Source organism: Acanthochromis polyacanthus, chromosome 6, assembly GCF_021347895.1.
Source record: "Acanthochromis polyacanthus isolate Apoly-LR-REF ecotype Palm Island chromosome 6, KAUST_Apoly_ChrSc, whole genome shotgun sequence".
Taxonomy (NCBI): Eukaryota; Metazoa; Chordata; class Actinopteri; family Pomacentridae; genus Acanthochromis; species Acanthochromis polyacanthus.
In genome coordinates, this window is record NC_067118.1 from 7,521,035 (window position 1) to 7,544,607 (window position 23,573).

General features: G+C 40.9%; 1 protein-coding gene across 1 annotated transcript in view; it reads left to right on the forward strand.

The window, feature by feature from the left end:
* Positions 1-22,031, forward strand: part of lamb2 (laminin, beta 2 (laminin S)) — an 80,160-nt gene extending 58,129 nt beyond the window's left edge. Inside the window, exons 19-35 of the mRNA XM_051949812.1 lie at positions 611-754; positions 2,375-2,606; positions 3,868-4,037; positions 6,865-7,089; positions 7,171-7,388; positions 8,538-8,634; positions 10,742-10,923; positions 11,007-11,197; positions 12,685-12,869; positions 13,043-13,284; positions 14,145-14,348; positions 15,025-15,169; positions 15,265-15,472; positions 15,554-15,695; positions 17,775-17,951; positions 18,034-18,193; positions 19,774-22,031. Coding sequence (XP_051805772.1) covers positions 611-754; positions 2,375-2,606; positions 3,868-4,037; positions 6,865-7,089; positions 7,171-7,388; positions 8,538-8,634; positions 10,742-10,923; positions 11,007-11,197; positions 12,685-12,869; positions 13,043-13,284; positions 14,145-14,348; positions 15,025-15,169; positions 15,265-15,472; positions 15,554-15,695; positions 17,775-17,951; positions 18,034-18,193; positions 19,774-19,910 — 3,059 coding nt within the window. The 3' untranslated portion in view covers positions 19,911-22,031. The remainder of the gene's footprint in view (positions 1-610; positions 755-2,374; positions 2,607-3,867; positions 4,038-6,864; positions 7,090-7,170; positions 7,389-8,537; positions 8,635-10,741; positions 10,924-11,006; positions 11,198-12,684; positions 12,870-13,042; positions 13,285-14,144; positions 14,349-15,024; positions 15,170-15,264; positions 15,473-15,553; positions 15,696-17,774; positions 17,952-18,033; positions 18,194-19,773) is intronic.
* The last annotated feature ends 1,542 nt before the right edge of the window (positions 22,032-23,573 follow it).

Genomic DNA, 23,573 nt, shown 5'->3' on the forward strand with positions numbered 1-23,573 from the left:
GTAGAACCTTTTCAAAGTGGAGTAGAAAGCAGCTGCTTCATGGTCGGTGCATCTAAGTGGCCCTGAGACACTACTGCTGATTGACTGAACCTAAAAAAGACAAGCGCTGATTGTTGACTGAAAAGTAAACGTCTTAGTTTTTATTGGCCATTTTGATAATAGCATAAGAGCATATTAAAGTGCGTCTGTTACTCTGTTGTTTACTCGTTGAGGTAACTTCTTTGTCAGAAAAAAGCAGCTAGGTGCTTCTCAGTGACCACGAATGTTGATTGATTAAACTCAAAAATGACCAAATGCCATTTTTCTGCTCTCTTGGTGTCCTCGTCTGGTCGTGTTTTCTCCTCTCTAACATCACCATCAACAAAATAAACGTCATCATACATCCACCAAAAGAACAAACCTCCATTGTTTTTTCTCCTATGTGCAAACAGAACTAGAGTAAGTCCAGTAACTGCTATTTATTTTGATGCATTTGGAGTGAAAACTGTTGGATCCTGCACCATAATGGAGTCAGAAAGGCTGAACCTCTTCACTCCTGCAGTAGGATGTTCAGGTTCTTCTTGTTTGTTGGTGTTCGGTGTGTTGATTCTGGTTCTTCTCCGTCCTCCAGCCTGTAACTGCGACCCTCAGGGATCCATCAGCTCCATGTGTGATGTCCGAGGAGGCCAGTGTCGCTGCAGACCCAACGTTGTCGGCCGACGCTGCGACCAATGTGCTCCAGGAACTTACGGCTTCGGACCTTCAGGATGTATCGGTGAGAAACTTGTTTTACCTTCAGATGTGATCCGTGATGTCTCATTAAAGACTCACATTCAGTGCTGAAATTTTGTGTTCAAGAGCAAAGGAAATGGGTTTTCACGGGAATTATGATTAAATCTCTTCACACAAAACTGAGATTATCGATTTCAAACTTTCTTCAGACATTTCAGGACAATAAAAGCTCAAACCTGAAAGCCAAAACTGCACTTATTACTGCAAAACATGCAGAATCAGATGCCTTCCATGTTGTATTTTTCATTTTCTTTTGAGAATCTTTTACTTTCTTTTTAAACAATGTTTTATATAGTTAGTTTAATGTAAATATAAGCCTCTGACTTGATGCACTTGAACAGGTTTGCAGACGACGACAAATAAAGATATTCTATTTCTAGCATGTTACATCTGTACATGTGCAGTCTTTCTGATGAACTCTGCTGTGCTCCTGGCGCCCTCTACTGTCTCTCAGGGCACATTAGATTCATTAAAATCAGTTAACTGCACATCCTTCTCCTTTGATTCAAGTGTGAAAAGTCTCACAGAAATTTTCGTCGCACCGAAATTTAGAGACATTGCTCTTTAAGTTAAAAAAAAGGATTGCATTTTCACTTGAGTTCTGTGGTTTATTTTATTTTATCCATATTCCTGCTTCACAGGTTGTTTTGAAATCCCACCTTTTGCCAATAAACAGTCCTTTTAAGAATCCATGTATGTGAGAACTGCAGCTAATTCATCTGGAAGCTGGAAACAAACAATCAATCTTCTTATTGCAACAATATTTTAATCCCAGAGCTCCATGCTGTGAGCTTGTTTTACAGCAAATTGTATGTTGATAGCTGCTGCTTTGCTAGACAATTAAAAAGAAGGATTTTATAGCTTCTGGTTGACTGTAAATGATATCAGCAAGAACAAACCTCGTCTGGGTTATAAAGATTGCTTTATTTCATGGTGGGGAACCAAAAACAAGGATGGAAGTTTCGTCTTTATGACCAAGTAACAACCAAAAAAACCAATGGCAAAACTGAAAGAAATGATGCTACATTAAAAACTGTAATAAACTGGAGCTTTACTTCTCATTTAGAAGATGTGGAGCTTGTTTTCAGGAAAATTTAAATTTTTCTGGTGCTGCTTTGCTAGTCCATAAAAAAGAAGGATTTTATGGCTTCTGGTTAACTGTTAAAAAATATCAGGAAGACAAAACCTAGTCTGAGTTGTAAACAAATTGCTGTATTTCACCGTATTGCAGTCAGGAAACAAGAACATGGATGGAAGCTTAGACTTTATGTGCCAAAAATAGGATTTTATTATCATTTCTGTCATTTATTACAATAATCCAGAACCATGCTGGCACAGGTTGTTCTGAAATCCAAGTTCTTTGCAGTTAAAAGCCCTGCAGTGACTGACGGTGATGTTTTAGTTTGGTGAAGTTAACCAGCAGTCAGATATGAAGACCCACTGGGAAGTCATTACCAAGAATTTGTCGCAGACTGTTGCATTCCCTCTGCTAAAATTAATCTATTTCTGCAAGTTCATCTCCATCTTTCCTCTGTCTTTCCACCTGTAATTCCTTTTCCTCTCCTTTTTCCCTCATGTTCTTGTTTCTCCTCCCTCCGTCCAGCTTGTGGTTGCAGCCTCGAAGGCTCGGTGACTCGACTCTGTGATAAGTTCACCGGTCAGTGTCAGTGTCGTCCCGGAGCGTTCGGTCAGCGCTGCGACGGATGCCAGGCCGGTCACTGGGGCTTCCCCAGCTGCAGACCCTGCCAGTGTAACGGACATGCAGACCAGTGCGACCAGAGAACCGGAGCCTGCATCAACTGTAGGGACAATACTGGAGGAGACAAGTGTGACAGGTGAGCGTCTGCCAGGGGTCAGGTTGTGTTTTAACAGAAGATATGGATCAATAATCAGACAGGGTTCATGCAACATGAGATGTGAACATGTAAAGACAAGAACTCTGAACTTATATCAACTAAAATGTTATAAATAGCATCAATAAAAACAAGATATTATGCAAAAAATTTGAGCTCTAGTAATGTTTTCAACGCGAAGGTTCCATTTAGTTCCCAGAATATGAGTTGAAATCTGTCTAAAGACATTCTGGAAATGTTCTTAAAACATTATCCAAATGTGGGAATATTGTGGGAACGTTTAATAGCAGAACGTTCTCAACAGGAACATCCCAAAACATCCTGTTCCTGTAAAATGTTCCTCCTTTGTTGATTATTTTAATTACAGGAACGTTTTATAAAAACACATTCTGTCTTCTGAGGCCTCGATAACGTCTAGAAAATGTTTTCTAAATGTTGGTGTGAGAACGTTCTTCTTTAGTTATCATAGAACATAATCTGACAACATCCTCCAAATATCCTCTGAATGTTAAAATGTTCTGTCTTAGTTCACTTTTAACCTCACAGGAACATTATTAGAAATGATAAATATCCTTAAAGCATTCTTTGGACATTAAATTGTTTTCTTTGAAACACTGTTGGAACTTGTATGTATTAGTAGCCAATGTCGTGGGAACGTTCCTGCCTGCTGGGTTGCTCTTTAACTCAGAAGTTTGTTCTTCAAAAAAACACTCTGAGAAAGTTCTCGTAATATTTCAACAGGAAGGTTCCCTTTAGTTCCCAGAGTGTGAGTTGAAATCTATCTAAAGACATTCTGGAAATGTTCTTAAAATGTTTTCCAAATGTGGGAACATTGTGGGAACATTTTATAGAAGAACAGTCCCAACAGCAACATCCTCAGAACATTGCAGGAACGTTTTATAAAAACACATTCTGTCTTGAGGCCTCGATAACATCTGGAGAACATTTCCTGAATGTTGGTTTGAGAACGTTCTTCTTTAGTGATCATGGAACATAATCTGACAGCATCCTCTGAATGTTATTCTGTCTGTTAATATGGTTACTTACAGTCATAAATTGATATCCATGTGAGGATGCAGACAGGAGACTGAAATCAGCTGTATTGACTGCAAAAAAAAAATTTCTTGGTTCTTATTGGCTCATCCATTTTAATACTAGCACTGAAACAGCAAATTAAAGCACAATAATTGGTAATCACTGTTCTGGTTTACTCTTTGAGTTACCTTCTTTGTCATTTCTGCAGATGTGCCGGTGGTTACTATGGTAACCCAGTGTTGGGGACATCATCCGGAGGTCACTGTCGTCCATGTCCCTGTCCAGATGGACCCAACAGTGGACGCCATTTTGCTGCTTCTTGTTACCAGGACAACCGAAACAGACAAATTATCTGCAACTGTAACCAGGGATACACAGGTGAACCTCAGATATGTCCTCCTGCTCGGTTTCTCTATTTCTGTTTGTCCATTTTGTCCTCAGCGAGTTATACTGACGAGACCATCGGAGTGTCTACTTGTTTGTATGTCTCTGCAGCGACAGTGAATTTCATGTAAATCATTGTGATGTGCTTTGTTTTAGTTTCTAAACATGACCACCAAATCTCATCTGAGTCAAAAACAGCCAACTTATGTTTGTGTCTACCAAGCTAAAGGACACCTCAGTGGATCACCCAACGATTAAAGATGACTTTAGAAAATAAAACTCCACTCTTCTTCGTTTTGCGTCAGTGTAAACTCAGATGAGGTGATAGTGATGTTTGTTGGTGAATGTTAACCTGTTTCATTTCCTCCTTCATCTGTTGTATTACCGGTACAGGGATTGTTAAACGCTCCGGGGCGACCATTTTTAAGCGTGAGTAGTGATGGTTGACCCCCGTCCCTTCCTCTTATCCCTCTCCACCCACCTCCACCCTCCACTCTACCAGTCCCACCCTTCTCCTGTGTGAGGCCTGGATCAAAAAGTTCCCCATCAAATGCTTTGTTTTTTTCCTTGGCTGCCTGTGTGACACTAAAGAGCCACTAAACCCACAAGTGGTTAAGTTTGAAAAAGGTCTGTGCAAATGTTCCCGGCATCTGAACCTGAGTCAGAATCTGCACCTTTAAACAAATCTACCCAAAAAAAAAAGAAAGGGTGGTATGTGTGCAGAGTCTGGGTCAGCTTCTGTCTTTCCTGTTTGCAGTACGTTTAACTGTGCAGCTTTGTCCGTAAATGAATGTTTAGCAGTCAGTACTAGCCTGGCTTTTCAGCTGAAGCACCACGAAGCACTGCTGAAGCCTTGTTAGATAGAGCAACATGACTGAAAACAGTTTAGAGATTTATTTGACCCCAAAAAAATCAAAGAAGCTGCAGCAGATTACTTTCATTCCTGTCCTCCATCCAACTTTGCTCTCACCTAATCATCTGTCCACATCATCATTCTTTCCTTCTCTAATTTCCTCCTGTGTTCCAGTTCCTGCTCAGCTCAGATATGCCAAATATTTCTATTAGCGTTGGCAAACGTACTAGAGGTAGACTGGCAGAAGAATCCTGACAGTTGCTGGAACTGTGTGATGCTGTTCATTTCAAATAGTTGATCACATTTGCAGCTATAATAATAATAAACTAGAAAAGCATTCAGAGAGCGCAATACTCCGCCAAAGTTGTCCATTCCCCCGTATAGCATTATTAGAAATGCAGCATTCTTTTTTTAAATGCAGTATTTGCTTATTAGTTATTGATGATCAGAAATCACGGCAACATAGAACGTGTCCATTTAATATAGATGAACCCACAAACACAATGACCTTGTAGTGAGCACAAGCATGTGTTATGCATGTGTACGTTATGTACAGATACTGAATTGTGTGACCTAAATATGTAGCGGGTGGCGGGAATTGATGGGACTCAGAAAAACCTCCACAATTTAATCAATTGTTCCTTGAATCATTTCTGATGGATAAGTCCTGATAAGTCCGCAGCAGTGGATTTGTGGCAGGATCACAATCATGTGATCGTCAGCAGGCACCTGACGTAGTGTTCACTTGTTGTCATGGTTACAGTGACGCCATGCCACTATCTCGCAATTATATTAAATCTTTAACAAATCCATGGATCCAGACTATAAGGTGCATCACTGCCAAAACCTAATCACTTGGTCCTTGTGTCATTTCTGACCTTCCCTGAAAATTTCATTCAAATCCGTTAGTCCGTTTTTGAGCAATGTTGCTAAGAGACAGACAGACAGACAAATCGGTCGTCACATACCTCCACTGCGTTCCTTGACGGAATAATAATAACAAATAGAAAGCTTTTTCACAATGTTGTCATGTTTTTTTCATGTCGAAGAGTAATAGCAGCTAAGCTAACTTTAAACAATACACTTACATGCATTGAGCTGAATTCACATCATCGTCTCGTAGCACAACGTTACAAATTTTAAACAACAGATCCAAAGTTTCCTGACGCAGGCGACACAGATAATACTCAATAGGGCAATCAAAAGAGAGGGAAACAGACAAAATGGTCAAGTAAAATAACAACCAATACACAATAAAATGGGCAATAAAATGGGAAAAAACTGAACAAAATAGCCACTTTATATCTTTATCAGAAGTCTGTGCTCCTGTGCTTGGAGCTATTTGTTGTGCTGACTCATCTATTTTCAGCTCAGTCACACAGAATACAAACGACGGTTTTGGATGCTGTAAACCAGACGGTGTCCTTACATTGTTTTATTTCTTGAATTGGACTGAGACACAATGGTAAAATCACAGAATGTAAATGACTGCTGACTAATGTGACAAGGCATCCTGTATGTGATCAGCAAGTACAATAATTCTTCATGTAATCTACTGAAGAAGGGAGTGGTAACCTTAACTAATGAGAACTGGTTAACCAAATCCCACTGAGTGACGATATGTAACAAGACTGATATGAGTAACAGACTCTATTAATATAGGAATTAAGAAATGTCAGACTAACATGTTTCTTTCAATAGAAAAGTCAAATGAAAAAACATCTCAGTTTCAGATTAGGACTCGGTAAAATCCAGGTTCCTTATTACATTGTTAAACTGGGATTAGCTGTTGATTCTGCTGCTGTGAGTTCACTAGATTCCTGCTTCCTGCTTGGGAAAACCCTCACACCACTTCACAGAACCTCAAAAATGAAAGTCACAGTTTTTTGTTAGTATCACATCTCCTTTCTCCACTCGGCTCTGACTTTCAGTTTGACCTTTTTTGTCGATTTTTTTTCCCCAACTCAGGAGCCCGATGTGAGGAATGTGCCCCGGGTTATTATGGGAACCCCTCTCAGCCGGGAGGTCGCTGCCAGCCGTGTCAGTGCAACAACAACATCGACATGTCGGACGTGGACGCTTGCGACAGGCAGACTGGAGAGTGCAGGAAATGTCTTTACAACACCGAGGGACCAAACTGTGGCATCTGCAGGAGCGGATATTTCGGAGATGCTTCACGACGCAACTGCAGGAGTGAGTGACATCAAGAGACGCTTGCTGCAGTTAATGTTTCTTCTAAAAGCACTGCAATGATGGCAAACTTTTATTCTACAGAGTGCACATGTAACTTCCTGGGAACTGAGCGCAGCCAGTGTATGGAACGGGAGGACTGTGTTTGCCAGCGGGCGACTGGACAATGCCAGTGTTTGGCAAACGTCATCGGCCTGACATGCGACCACTGCGCCCCGAGTCACTGGAACCTGGCCAGTGGAAGAGGATGCGAACCATGCAGCTGTGATCCCAACAACTCTGTCACCTCTTCCTGTAATGAGGTACAACAATACCTACACTGATCAGGCAGAACATTATGACTACCTGCCTAGTATTGTGTTGGCCCCCCTTAAGTCGTTAAATATGATCTGAACCATTGGGTCTGGAGCAGAGGACCTCTCAGGTAGTTCTATGGGGTCTGGTACCAGAGCACTGACAGTGGATCCTTTGAGTACTCTCATTTGTTTAGTAGGGATTGTGTGAGCCAAAGTTGTCCCACTGCATCCTGTTGATGCTTGAACAGAGTGGGGTCTTGGAAGTTTGGATGTCAAATCAACATCTTGGGCGATTGTCATGTTCCTCAAGATGTTCCTGATTGTTTGATGTTTTTGCGATGTGGTGGGGTGCATTTTCCTGTGGCTATAGACCAGTGACATTGGGGATACCCATTTGCATTAGTGTGCTTGTTCTGGGACAATCTTTATTTGGGTGTCTAAGTCTCATCAACACAGACGCCAAAATCCAAGGTTTTCCAGCGGAACACCTCATAGAACCAACATGATCAGTGTTGTTCACTTTACCTGTCAGTGGTCATAATGTTGTGGCTGAGAACGTTTAATTTAATGTGCGATTACATTCACAATGCCGAACTACAAGGGTACTTCAGAAAGTTAATTCAGAAACAAGGGGCGTAACTCCCATAAAGACTCATATCATCATTTCTTTGCAGTTGAAGTCCTTTGACAATCAATAGGTGAGAAGGAAGCCAAAAAAATCGATAGTTTCTGGTATGTGTCGGATAGTCACACATCTATCATTCATCAACACACAGTGAATGGCTTTCACTTGAATATCCATAAAGGCCATCATGACCGCAACCGGGCCCACCTTCAATCAGCAAACCCACTTTTTTACAGTTAAATAGCGAAAAGGGTCCTTACCAAGTCTGTTGGCCATGACTTTGTAGCTTTTCTTGGACATCATTTAGTTTTTGTGCAAATCTTTCTTGTCCATCTTTGGTTTTCTTGTCATCTACTTGTTTTCAAAGGGCTTCACCGGCAAATAAATGACGACAAACATTTGAGTTTTTGCCGACATCGATGTTAGGCTACAGTCATAACTCAAAATGACAGTTACACCCCTTGTTTCCAGATGAATTAGCCTCCCAACGTTCCATACTTTTTACTATTTCTCTGCTTTTTGTCGTGCAGTTTACTGGACAGTGTCAATGTCGCGACGGCTTTGGAGGGAAGACCTGCACAGACTGTCAGGAGAACTACTGGGGAGACCCAAGGACTCAGTGCAGAGGTAAGAAACATAAAGACATAATGTTTGATCTGACAAAGTGTTGGAGTTGTAATGATGTGGAAACCAAAAGATTGGATTCCAAAATGAAGTGCTTGGGATGCTCACAATGACATGCACTACCGTTCAAATGTTTGGGGTCACGCAGAAATGTCCTTATTTTTTGAATAAAAGCATTTTTTTCAATGAAGATAATATTAAATTAATCAGAAATCCAGTCTAGACATTGTGGTAAATGACTATTCTAGCTGGAAACGGCTGATTTTAAATGGAATATCTCCATAGGGGTACAGAGGAACATTTCCAGCAACCATCACTCCTGTGTTCTAATGCTACATTGTGTTAGCTAATGGTGCTGAAAGGCTCATTGATGATTAGAAAACCCTTGAGCAGTTATGTTAGCACATGAATAAAAGTGTGAGTTTTCATGGAAAACATGGAAACATGGAAAACTGATAGCATTCCCAGGATAACAGCTCTGCCTGACTGAATGCTGTTTTCTGTCAATAAAACTCTCCAGGGCCTTTAACCTGATAACAGCTTCCCCAAGTCATTATTATCTGTCTGGGCTCATGAGTCAGTGGCAGAACGTACGCTAACAACATTAGCTTTTATCTAAACAAAGTTAATAACACAAAGGACGCCGCGTCAAAACCTAACATGAAACAGGTCACCGGCATGATCTCTTTTTTTTAGGAGGTGTTTTCATGATTTACCATCGATTCACAGCAAAAAGTAAACTTGACTGGCCATCGAACTGTTGGTTCAGACAGACAGATACAGATACTGCAGACGGTACACAAATATCTACAGTAGTTAGATAGGTTCATCAAGCTGGGAGGGGAAGAGTTAGACGGCCGAAGGTTAATCAAAATACAAAACCATGCAAAGACACTAACTCCAGTATCCAACAAAAGACGACCTGGGTGCGTGGAGTGCAGCAGAAATGGTTTGAAAACAGGGAAAACAGACACACATCTCAGCTTATTGTCATTCTTGATAACATAAACTTAGTTTTCTTCTGTTGTTTAGATTTAAAGTCATGAATGAGGCTGACCCCAGACTTTTGAACAGTAGTGTACATAATTTTGCAATAGGAAAAAAGACAGAAGGAATAAACAAATATGCTTAACTGGGACTCCATCTGAACTCTAAAGAACATATAAAAAGAAAAGTGTCATCCTCGGTGATAAACACTAAATGTGAATTCCCAACTCAGCAAAGCAGGCAACAGGGTTCAAGAAGGGATTACTGGTTTGTTGTGGTGTTTCATTTGGCTATGCTGTTCAGATACACTCTGGCTGTTGTCAAAGAAAACTCATAATCACTGCCCCCTATAGAATGGACACTCACTAATGAGTAGTAAACATATTATGGACGTTAACCTCTTAGCGGTAGCTTTGGGCTTATTGTCTGTAAAATAAAGTTCTGGTTCCAGTGACACCAACAGGTAAACCATTCAGGCATTTTCAGTGTAGAGAGCAAAGTAGGCTAGTTTGTGGAAGATTTTAGTAATAATTCAAATTTGAACCATATTTGCTAACTCACCTTACAGACACAGCTCTGCAAATGTGCTCACCTCATCTGTGTAAACAATCGCTGTCAGTGTTGAATGTTACTAATCGGTCAAATAAAAATACAGATAGTTGGAAAAACACAGTAAAATCTCTGTTATAAACTACTTACTGTTATCTAATACAATGGTTCTCAACCCTATTCCTCAGGACCCCATGTCCTGCATGTTTTAGATGCTTCCCTGCTCCAACACACCTGATTCAAATGATCAGCTCGTTATCAGGCTTCTGCAGAGGCTTGATGACGAGCTGATCATTTGAATCAGGTGTGTTGGAGCAGGGAAGCATCTAAAACATGCAGGACATGGGGTCCTGAGGAACAGGGTTGAGAACCACTGATCTAATACATACCCATCGCACAGATAGCGGCCCACAGCTCATTTTGACTAATAGTGAAACACAGTGCAGCTCCTGGGATTCTTATGTGGTCTAAAGCCAACATTACACAAGAAAAAAAAACGAAGCAAAAGTTCTCATTATAACTCGGCCTCCTTAATGCATATTAACTAACCTCTCTTTTTCTTCCCTCACTCCAGCTTGCGACTGCGACTGGCGTGGGATTGAGACCTCCCAGTGTAACCGAGTGACGGGTCACTGTGTCTGTCAGCAGGGGGTGTCGGGTGTGCGCTGTGACCAGTGTGCTAGAGGCTTTTCTGGACAGTTCCCCAACTGCCAGCCCTGCCACCAGTGCTTTGGGGACTGGGATCGCATTGTGCAGGTGCAGCTTTGATCCTCAGCCACCAGATGCCAGATGTAAAATGTTGAACAACTGATAAACTGCCAGTTTCGTCTCATCACCAGGACTTGGCAGTGCGTACCAAGGCTCTGGCTGAGCGTGCCCGTGAGATTCAGACCACTGGACTTATCGGGCCCTACGAGAAGGCCTTCAAAGAGCTGGAGGAGAAACTGGCACAAGCTCAGGGCATCGTCAACGCACGCAACGCCACTGCTGCAGCTGTCGCTACGCTAATGGAGCTAATGGAAGAGCTGAGGTATAGCTGTTGGATTCCACTGCATTTTAAAAGTTTCACATGTGAAAATAATCATCTACAGCAGGGATACTCTATTTGCCCCGGGGCATCCTTTGCAAAATGACAGAATATATTTATAACTCATCTGTCTTTGAAGTTCTTATTACTCCACCAACGAACGCGGTGGAGTTATGTGATGATCAGCGTCTGTCTGTCTGTCTGTCTGTCTGTCTGTCTGTCTGTCTGTCTGTCTGTCTGTCTGTCTCTTAGCAACATTACTCAAAAACAAACTAACGGATTTGGATGAAATTTTCAGGGAAGGTCAGAAATGATACAAGGACCACCTCATTAGAAATAGCAGCCAGCACAGTGTCACTGTAACCATGACAACAAGTGAATGTTGTGTCCGCTGCCTGCTGATGATCACATGATTGTGATCCTACTACAAATCCACCAGGACTTACACGCTGGAAGTCACACAGGATCAGTTGATTAAATTGTGGTGGTGTTTCCAAGTTCCATCAATTCCCACCACTCGCTACATATTTAGGTCACATGATTTGGTATCCGTACTTCACATACACATGCATAACACACGCCTGTACTCAGCTCAAGGTCATTTAGTTTGTGGGTACATCTATATTAAATGGACACATTCTATGTTGCCGTGATTTCTGATCATCAATAACTAATTGTTAAGGAATTAATTCCAGGCTTCTTCATGGAACAGGTATAACCACCACATCTTTATTAGAAAATTAATCAACATAGATTGACAAACGACAAGTAACAATTTCCCGGTACTCACAGAATATTTCACTTCCACGTATCAGTGCACACATCTTTCAGAATAAAAGCATGGCTCAAAACACAATGAGTAAAGGGATATAAATTTCATGTTGCTTAACACTAATTTTAAAAAAATGCTACAAAAATATGATGCTTTTCTGACAATGCCACATGGGGGAATGAACAGCCTTGGCAGAGTACTGAACTTTATGAGTGCTTTTCTTGTTCTTATTTTGGTATTAACCTCTGCCAATTGAACAAACAAAAACAAAATCCCATTGTGAATCAGTTTATTTTCATTGTGACTTAAAAAATGTGAAACCAAAGGAAGTCTTTGCACATCTGTTTCATGAGGCAAGTGTGTAAGAGACGGATAAGCGCAACCAAACGTTTCCAACAGACTCCTGCACACTGTACAACTTGCAAGGAAACATTTATTAGCATAACGTTTTGGTGCAAAACCTTCACCAGGCAAATAGTTTGATGGAGCTTCAGTATGCGATCTAGCACCAAAACGCTGCACTACTAGGAATGTATATTTGCAAGTTAGAGCGTGTGCAGGAGTCTGATTGGATTTAATAAACGGTCTCACCTTATTGCTAGCTGTAAGTTGGATATCACTGATCAGCATTTATTTGGTGGTCAGATCCAGAAAATGATACTTGATTGAAGGTTTTTAGTTATTCGAAAACCCGACAGCTGCTTGTTTTCTCCCACAGAGCCCAGATTGGTGACACCACTGATACCTTAAACCGTCTGGAAGGAGACCTGACCAGCGTCCAGGACAGCAGCTCTGAGGCGAGTAAAGAACTGAGCGCTCTGGAGAGGGAGGCTAAAGAACTGAATCTCACTTCAGAGCAGCTGCACCGCCAACTGGATATCCTCAAAAACTCCAACTTCCTAGGTGAGAAAAAGGGAAATTCCACATTTTTACACCTACCTTTCCTCATAAAAGCATTAGTATTCCTATTTCCTCTATCACTCTTTTATCTAGTGTCCAACCTATATTTCCAGACTTACTCCAGCATCTCCTTGTTTCACCTCTAATGTGAATAAAATGTCCTTCCTTTCTGCTAGGAGCGTATGACAGCATCCGGAGCTCCTACAACAAGTCTCGTGATGCAGAGCGACGCGCTAATGAATCAACGACCACCAGGCCGAGCACCGTCAGCCAGTCTGCAGACACCCGCCGTCGCACCGAGCGCCTCATCGCCGCCAAGAAGGACGACTTCAACCGGAAAAACGCCGCAAACAAGCGAGGGCTGGGAGACCTGAACGCCAGAGCACAAGGCCTGGACATGAAGAAGATCAACGAGAAGGTTTGAGCTCGTTCATTAATCTTTGTAGCTGCTGTTAGCCTGATAAAGCTTGACAGAGAGAAGGAGTTCCAGTGTCTTTTATACCCTTTATTGATCAAATAAACAAAAAAGGGACTACATCAACCTGCATAAGAATTAAAACTGCAGCGTATCTACAAACCAAATGTCCTTTTCTAGCTAGTTAGTGCTACTTTAGATTATTTGTGGTTCATGGTATTTGTCTTATCTCTAGATTAATGGTAAATTACTCTACAATTTAGTTTTTTTAATCCATTCTTGTAAAGGGGAGGTATTTTATTCCCTAAAACTGTTGCAGAGTGCTGCTCAAAGGGAATTTAAAAGAAATTTTGGATTTGTTGGGTTTCTCTGTTTCAAATTTGTAATGTCTACATCTTACTGTGTAAAGTGCTATGAGATGACAGTGTGAATTCACTTCAGTACCAGTTAGCTTAGCTGCTATTTCTCTTCTAAGCTGCTTGTTTTGGCTTTTAGCAAGAAGTAGCAGCTGTGTTTATTTCCCTCCAACACGACTGCATTTGACTACTGCCTCATTTATGAATACGGAATAACTGAAGGAAGATGTGTGTTGAACAAAATAAATTTTTTTTGTTGCTTCAGGCCGTAGAAAATTCAAGTAAATTTAGTTTTTATGTAAAGGTAGCTGTGGCTAACTCTTATGCTAGCATTCACTGAACTGGCTATTTGCTGGCCTCTGTGACAATTTTGCATTTTATGGGAAAAAAAAAAATTTAAATGGTACAGCTAATTATTTAAATTCAGATTCTGGTCTTAACTCCGCATAATTCACTGTCTTTTCACTAATATACCTAATAGCCCTGATAATATCTGTACAAATCCAGGTGTGTGGCGCTCCAGGTGATGCTCCCTGTGGAGAAAGTCCTTGTGGTGGTGCAGGTTGCCGAGACGATGACGGGAACCGTCACTGTGGAGGCCTGAACTGTAACGGCGCTGTGGCGGCCGCCAATAATGCTCTGGAGAAAGCCAAACATGCAGAGAAGGAGCTGAGCAAAGCTATGGGGGAGGTGGAGGGACTCTTTACCAAGGTATGGAGGAGATCAAGGACAAAGATGAAGCACAGATGTGTTTACTGGGGCTGCATGCATTGAGACAAATCTCCCAGATACAAACCTGTATCAGTAAAACAATAGAATACTGATGGAAAACACTTCCTTTTGTCAGAAATATAAGAAGAGTGTTACTGTGCAGGATGCAGAAAAGATAGTCATTCACTCGTTATGACCTGTTGGTAGAGCTTAGTGGAGTCTGTAATAATCATTTTTGAAGCCAACCTGTAATCATTACGTTTTTCATTATTTGTGAACTACATGACACATGCATCACTGAACTCATGGCTAAAATCATAGACCCTTTTATTGCACATAGTTTTACACTGATTCACTTTCACTGTTTGCTTTTGTTTCGAGGCGGCTTCCCACTGAAATGAAGGGCAGATTAGATCATAGATCAAACCTCTCGCAATAGAGTGGCGGGCTGCAGACTGTATGTTTTGAATAAGATGTAGCTGGATTCTCAGACATCTGGAGACAAAACTCAAACTCTTTATCACCTAAACAAGTCTAGGAAAACGCTGGAATAGTGGCCAAAAGAGGAGACTTCCTTTAACAATCTCACTGTGTCAACCTTCAAGCAAACACAGAAACCTGTGTTTGTATCTGTCAGTCTTTAGTCACGACTAAAAACCTTCCTCCTTTTATTCAGGTTGCAGAGGCAAAGACCAAAGCAGAGGAGGCCAAAGGTAAAGCCCAGGCTGCTCTGGATAAAGCCACGGCCACCAAGAACAAGGTGGAGCGCTCCAACAACGACCTGAGGGACCTCATCAAACAGATCCGGGAGTTCCTCACTCGTAAGTCTTTTTACTCAGGATCGACAGATTTACCACTAGCGTGTAGAACAATCCTACTGCCTCTTAGACGTGTCTGATGAATGTCTTTGTTTCAGAGGAGGGAGCCGACCCAGACAGCATCGAGGACGTAGCGAACCGAGTGTTGGAGCTCTCCATCCCGGCCTCGCCTGTCCAGATCAGACACCTCGCTGACGAAATCAAAGAGCGAGTTCGCAGCCTCTCCAACGTGGATGCAATCCTGCAGCGTACGCAGGACGACGTCCGCAAGGCAGAGCAGCTGCTGCTGGATGCCAAGAGGGCGAGGTAGTAAATAAAACTGCACAGATGCAAAGGTGTGGAATGAGTTCTACCTCTTGCTCTTAGTAACACTTTGTTGTTGTGAAGGCATCGTAGTGAGGGCGTGAAGAGCACAGCAGAGACGGTGAAAAAGGCCCTGGTGGATGCTAAGACTGCTCAGACTTCAGCAGAGAAAGCCATTGCCAAGGCTAAAGCTGACATCGGGGAGACTGAGAATCGACTGGCAGAGGTGCGCAACATACTGAACAAGACAAAGATGTTAGCTCGGCTAGAAGGCTGTTTTTCACCATCTTTCATCAAACAGCTGTATCTAAAGCAGGAGGTGAACATAAGCCTTTATTAGTCCCACAGTGGAGAAATGTGCAGCAAAGGAGGCAGTGCAAACATCTAAGAAATATCAGTCAAAATTATGAGTTTGAAAATGTGGAGAAAAAAAATATTTTCAAACCCTGTGACAGACTGGTGACCTGTCCAGGGTGTCCCCTGCCTTCGCCCGAGTCAGCTGGGATAGACTCCAGCACCCCCCATGACCCTAGTGAGGATAAAGCGAATGGATGGATGTATATTTTCAGTGAAACTTCTGATGTTTACATTTTCAACAGTTTTGGGAAATCTTTGAACATTTTTTGGTGAACAAACAGAAATGTAAATAATGTTTCTTTTGGAACACTCACAAAAAAATCAACCAAAATTCAGCGAATTTCACTGAATTTTGGTTAATTTTTTAAATGAATGTTCTTAAAGAAAATAGAAGTTTTACTGCTATATACAGTGCCTTGTGAAAGTGTTCGGCCCCCTTGAACTTTTCAACCTTTCACCACATTTCAGGCTTCAAACATAAAGATATAAAATTTTAATTTTTTGTCAAGAATCAACAACAAGTGGGACACAATCATGAAGTGGAACGAAATTTATTGGATATTTTATACTTTTTTAACAAATAAAAAACTGAAAAGTGGGGTGTGCAATATTATTCGGCCCCTTTACTTTCAGTGCAGCAAACTCACTCCAGAAGTTCAGTGAGGATCTCTGAATGATCCAATGTTGTCCTAAATGACTGATGATGATAAATTACGGTGGCCGAGACCCGCCATCGCTGCAAATAAAACAAACGCTGCAAATAAAAAGAAACGCTGCTGCAAATAAAACAAACGCTGCAAATAAAAAGAAACGCTGCTGCAAATAAAACAAACGCTGCAAATAAAAAGAAACGCTGCTGCAAATAAAACAAACGCTGCAAATAAAAAGAAACGCTGCTGCAAATAAAACAAACGCTGCAAATAAAAAGAAACGCTGCAAATAAAAAGAAACGCTGCAAATAAAAAGCCACAACGGAAGTGGATTACTGAGGATTATTTTGCCGATACACCGGTGTGAGAAGAAGAAGACGAAGAAGAAACAAGAACAGGAGTAAGACTTGAAAAACGAATGAGAAAGTAAGTGAAAATGTCAGTGTTTAATGTGACTACGTCTAATTACCTCCGCCAGGAGGTTATGTAATCATCGGAGTTTGTCTGTTTGTCTTTTAACAGCATAACTCAAAAAGTTATGGACGGATTTTCACCATTTTTTTTTACAGAATGTCCGGAAGAGCAAAAGTAACAATCGATTAGATTTTGGAGGTGATCCGGATCACCGTCTCAATATTGCACGCCCCACTTTTCAGTTTTTATTTGTTAAAAAGGTATAAAATATCCAATAAATTTCGTTCCACTTCACGATTGTGTCCCAATTGTTGTTGATTCTTGACAAAAAATTAAAATTTTATATCTTTATGTTTGAAGCCTGAAATGTGGCGAAAGGTTGAAAAGTTCAAGGGGGCCGAATACTTTCACAAGGTACTGTATGTAATCACTTTAGATACTTCCAGAATTTTATTTGAAGATTTTTACTCATTTTTTGAAAATATTTACAAGAATTTTCTTGCCAAATTTGGGGGATTTTTTTTTTAAATAAAACTTTCAAGGGAAACTTTTAAGGGATTATTGGAATTTTCTTCCCGAAGATTTTGCAAATTTTCAGAAATTTGGGGATTTTTTTGGCTGAATTTTTTGGATTTTTTTTTCAGACAAGGAAACAATATTTTTTGGTGCCCGTAAATGAAGACAACAGGAGGGTTAAAGTGGGAGAACTTTTTGCAGAACCGTGGCAGTGTGAGGCCTCACTGATTTCTACAGTATAATTATATGAACATGCAGAGCTACTCTTTGAGAAATGACGCTCCAGTGCATCCAGCGTGATGAAAACATGTTCCATCCTCTCTGTGACGAGCTCCAGATCTCCGTTTTCTCCTTCACTCACTCCACAGATCGAGTCCGAGACGTCCAACAGTGAGAAGGACCTGAACGACGCCATGGACCGACTCGGCACTCTGGGACACGAGATCAACGCCCTGAAGACCAAACGTGCCAACAACAGCATGGCAGCGGCCCGAGCCGAGGAGACGGCCACCATGGCCCGAGACAAGGCCAACGAAGCCAAGCAGGTGTGTGACTCCGTTTGTTTGTTCTTCACTGAAATCAGACCCAGCCGTTACAGGAACTCTTCTCTCCCGTGTCGATGCTCAGATTCTAGACGGCCAGCTGACAGATAAATACAACGAGGTGCAGCAGCGGGTCGACACCAAAGCCAAGGCTGTGCAAGACGCCAAGAAAAGGGCGGAAAGTCTCAGAGACGAAGCGAAGGAGCTGCTTAAAGACGCCCAAAACAAGCTGCAGAGACTCGCAGGTACCTGTTAATACCTGTGTTTGTTGCTCTGTTTGTTGCATGTTTAGAGGAAGAAAACAGGTCCTCAATTAAAACAGAAACTTGATGCCTCATATATAGTCAGCAAAAATAGTAATTTGACTTCAAAGGGATATTTTTCGATGAATTCAAACATTCTGATGCAAATTAAGATGAAAAAGAAGAGACAGAGCAGATAGAAAATGCAGATCAACAATTTTGTGGATCCTGGAACTGTAGTTTAAAGGCCAGAGTCCATAAAAACTGATTTATTGACACTTTTTATACAGTTGTGCCTGATTTAAAGCACAAACCTGTGCATATAGACTCTGAATATATAAATGGAAACAATAAAACAACATAAACAGTATAATAACTAGAAATATAGATAACAGTGACATAATGAAAATAATTCGGGGGCTAAAACATATTGAAATCCAGCATGTAAAAGGCAGAAAAGCTTTTTAAGAAGAAGAAATAAATAATAATTCTGTGCCAAAGATGTCAACGATTTTTGCCTGTTTATTATTGCAGTTTCATTTTGTGGCAAGTTGCTCTCTCTGAAGCTATAAAACTTGCAACACGCATTTCAGTTTTGTCTTTGTTGAGTTGCAAAACTTGTTTGAAATGCATCTTTAAAAAAGCATCAGTAGGTCCTGTGTCATCAGGAAGCTTATAAAGTTGTGTATCATCTGCATAGCGATGGAATAAGACGCCTTCTCATCATTCCAGCAGCAGGTAGAATATACAGTGTTTGTGAAAAAGAAGTGAACCGAAGAAGAGTTGAGCAAAGACTACACAATACAGGCAAAAATAGAATCAAATAGTTTAAAATACTAAGACATGGCACAATCTGAATGAGAATCAAAATGAAAACAGGCTAACAGGTTAAAAGATCAAAGTTTAAGATACAGGGGGTCCTCAGTTTATGACGTCCTCCACCTGCAGCGTTTCATCGTCATGTCAGAACTGGTTATGTGGAGTGGAGCAGACAAATACATCGTCACGTGGTGCTATAAAACGGCTTTGTTTCCATTCTCTGGTTGTACGCCACCTCGGACTGTGCTACATTCTCTAACTTTTTACCCTTCATTTTGGCTCCCATGCGTAAGTCAGACTCTTCTGATGGCAGCGCTTTGAAGAAAAGGAAAGCCATCTAGAAGTTAAATTAGACAGAATAAAACGCTCAAGTTGTACAAACAGTGCAACATATTCTGTTATCTTCCTGTAAAATGAGTCATACATGCATAAAAGTCACTGGTATTCATGACTTTTCCGAAGAACTGATTGATGCACATAATGTTTTGTTTATGTCCTCGCTGGAGTTCCAGCTTACAGCAAAAATAGACTTACATCGATCCGTAGGAACGGAGCTCTGACATAAATGGAGGACCCCCTGTAATAGAAATTAGGACTATTAGGAGATACCAAAAGTATTTTAAAACATATTGAGCTTTTTCTTATGAATATCAATGAAGGACGAACTTTTTGGGAAACAGTCATCTTTTGACAGAAAGTTCGCAAGAAACAAAAGCTAGTTAGAAATAGTTCCTATTAATTCCTGAAAATCTTAATTCCTGCAGAACTGGAGAAGAACTATGAGGAGAACCAGAGGCGGCTGGAGGGAAAAGCTCGGCAGCTGGACGGTCTGGAGGACAAGATGAAAGGAATCCTGAACGACATCAACAGACAGATTCAGATCTACAACACCTGCCAGTAACCCACCTGCTGTTCTGCCGCCTCATTCGACAAACCTGACTATAGACTTTATGGTAAAAAAAGTGAATGTGCATATTTTCTGTCTTTTTTTGTAAATGTTTCAAACTGTTGCTGTTACACTGAATTATTAGCCTAGCTGCACTAGACAACCCACGGCAACGAATTTAATTCTCTGCCAGGGTGGGTCTAGTTACCCTCAATAAGCCTCGAGGCTGGATGCTCCTAAAACTGGCCGATGAATCACCATGAAGTGTAGAGTCAGAAGGCGAGTGTAACTAAGTGACGACAGAGGCGCGACGATTCTGACAGAAACAACCGGAAACAACTAGCCTAGCCGCGCTAGACAACCCACGGCAACGAATTTAATTCTCTGCCAGGGTCGACAACAAAAACGACAACAGTTGTTGAGCTCCATTAGCACCGACTCTGAATAATCTTTCTCTTAACATGTCTGTAATATACTTGAGCTTCACCCATTGACTGTATAAATAAGGCTTCACCGAACTCCCGCATCCTCTGATTTCCGGCGCTCTAGGAACTCCGTCAGCCTATTCGTTGCGCTGATTGGTTGTGTACCTACCCAATTGCTGCAGAGTGATTTGAAAGACAACCTTTTAGCCCGCCTCCCTCCCTGTCGAGCGGCCCTAGACCCTTGCGTCTTCAGAGCTGGGCCAGGCTACTGAATTATACAAACATAAGTGAACATGTAAAAGCTGTCTGATGTCACACATTTTAATTTGTGCATATTATTTTTGCTTTTGATTTTAACAAAGAATATGGAATGTATGATTTAGAGAAGTTAACTATGCACAGATTTCAGGAGAAAATCGAGCTTTAAAAATAATCTGCAGGTTATTTTTGTAATCATATTTATATTCTATTATTTTTGCCTTTATTTAACAGTTGATAGTGTAGCTGTGATTATGTGGGATGAGCCTTAAAGCCGGAGTAGGCAGTTGTTTTGGGGGTTTTTTGGCATCGCTGGGCACAATGTTCTCAACATATTGCAGGAACTTCATTCTTGGCAATGTTTTCAGGCTCCAGAAGGTCTGACAGGAGACGTTTACCTCTAAGATAACAGATTGAACAGACACAAAATCCACAGTGTAAAGAGAATTTAGTGGTGCAGTCAGTTAGATTCCTTTTCCAGATTTCTGTCGACAGCATCTTTAAGCATTTGTCCACCGGATCCTTGTTAAAGACATTTATTCCTGTAATGTAGATGGACTCTACACTGTCATTTCTCTTTGTCTTCCACTGGAATCATGTTAAACTGCAGTGGACGGTGTCTTCTTGCAGCAGTAAACTGCTTTAAAATGCATGAAAACATCAAATCCAAGCGTGGTCAGGTTCATTTGTGTTTTTGGAGATTGCTTGACAGAATTACTTTTACTTTGTGGTAGTTTATTTTGAAATAAGCCAAAAGAAGAACGGGCTTCTTCAGTGAAAAGTGTGGTTTAGGAATCCAGTTAGTCTTTGTATAAACAACGTGACCATTTTATGTCAAAATCAATTGGTGTGTAAGTGGGTGGTCCAGAGGGAAAAGGCTTTATGCAAACACAGTTTAAGGTGTTTGCATAAACACTTTAAACATATACTGTTTAAAGTCTTTTTATTTGGGTAAGCAACAAGTCTTTTCTGGACGGATTTAAAGAAATAGTTTGACATTTTGTACAACAGGTTTATTCATTGTTTCCCTCAAAGCGAGATCAAAAAATAGAAACTACATGTTTGTGGAGGCAGAAGATGTTAGCTTATCTGAGCATGCATGCTGAAAATGGAAAAACATCACTATTGCACATGTTTACTAGCAGAAAAACCAACCAGTGTTCATTGACACAAAATTGATCAAGTCTTTACCAAAATGAGTGAGTCTTTTTCATGTATTCTGTGATGAAACATGTAAAATCTGCTGTCTTTATGTTAAACGGGATCCACAGTGCAGTGTTTGTTGTGCCTCACATGGCCAGTTTCATTTACTATTTGCATGACAAGTTTTGTTTCAGGAATTAAAACCCTCTCAGCTGCAGCCACATAGTTGGCAACTAAAGCCTAGAATACCCCAAAACCTGTGTAAAGTTTTACAGTGTACAGTTTTGTGAATAAAGGTTGAATCATTTCACATTTTCTGCGTTGAAGTTCCTTCTTTTAGCATCTTAAACCCCTCCGTGACTGAGTTCATCTCATTTTAACACCACGCTGTCTGGAGACTGTGTTCACTTGAGGGTTGGCGAGGGTGCAAGATGTCTTATTTCTATTTTTCTTCTATTCAGCTGCCACTGAGTGATGCCACAAGCCCTGGATATGGCATTAAAAAGAGTCTGAGCAGACAGAGAGAAAACAAAAGTGAATGCACTACATCAGAGTTAACATTGATTAAAAAGGCTTTCTGAAGAAATTTTAAATGTGCCAAAATATATGTATATGTAAATGTGTTCTGCTAGAATTATACAAAAGATATCACTTACATAGTACATTTCATTTGGAAAAGCGGCATATTTCACAAACCATCAGCAGCAGCTTTTAAGATTTTTGAGCTTTAATTTGAAAGAGTCTCAATCAGCCAATCAGCTGTGAGTCACCGGTTGGTTGCAGTGAGCAGAGCAGGCAGACTCAGGAGTAGATCCATGGGGCATTATTGTAGTGAAACTATTGGTCAATGCGAATCGAGAGTTGTCTGTATTTCAATTCGTGTGTCCGAAGTGAGATTTGTCAACGTGGAAAAGAATTTGTCTATGCGAACCGGAATCTGCAAAAGTCGTCTCAAAATTTGTCTGTAATAAGGTTTTCAAATGTGTAAAAAATCTGCTAATCTGTATTAAAATGTGTACATGTAATAAGATTTGTCCATGCATACAAAGAGTTGTCAGTGTGTACAAAGTTATTCATAGGTGAAAAGTTTACGTATTCGGCTATACATCTGCAGGAAATACAGACAAATCACCAGTTACGAGATGTTTGGATTCACAATTGGCTGTTTTTTTACATGACTTTTGCGACACTTCTGCCATGAGAGAGATTCATATCCGAAACGTCAGGGTTTTAGCTTCCAGCTCCTGAAAAACAAGCCCACACCATAATCCCCCCTTCACCAAACTTTACACTTGGCACAATGCAGTCCCACAAGTATGGTTCTCCTGCCAACCGCCAAACCCAGACTGGTCCATCAGATTGCCAGATGGAGAAGCGCGATTGGTCACTCCAGAGAAGGCGTCTCCACTGCTCCAGAGTCCAGTGGCGGCGTGCTTTACACCACTGCATCCCACGCTTTGCATTGCACTTGGTGATGTACGGCTTGGATGCAGCTGCTCGGCCATCCTAACAGTTGTGGAGCAAACTGGATGAAGACTTGGTTGCAGTTCATCATGTCTTCAAAGAGACGCAAAATCGACATTTTAAAGGTTTGAACCATGTTATCTGAGGCACCCAAAGGAATGTTTTTAAGCCTCAATAACGTATTTGTGCACTTTAAGTTGAATGTGGAGGGAGTTCCTTTCTGTAGATTAAATGCGTTGATGAGATGAAATATTTCACTGTTAGAACAGGTTCTGTAGTTTCCATGTTTAATTGTTTGATTTAAAAAGAAATATTAAATCAGTTTGTTATTTATTTGTTAATTGTTTTGATTGCTTCGTAGGTCAACACAAATTTAGCTTCAGCAAAA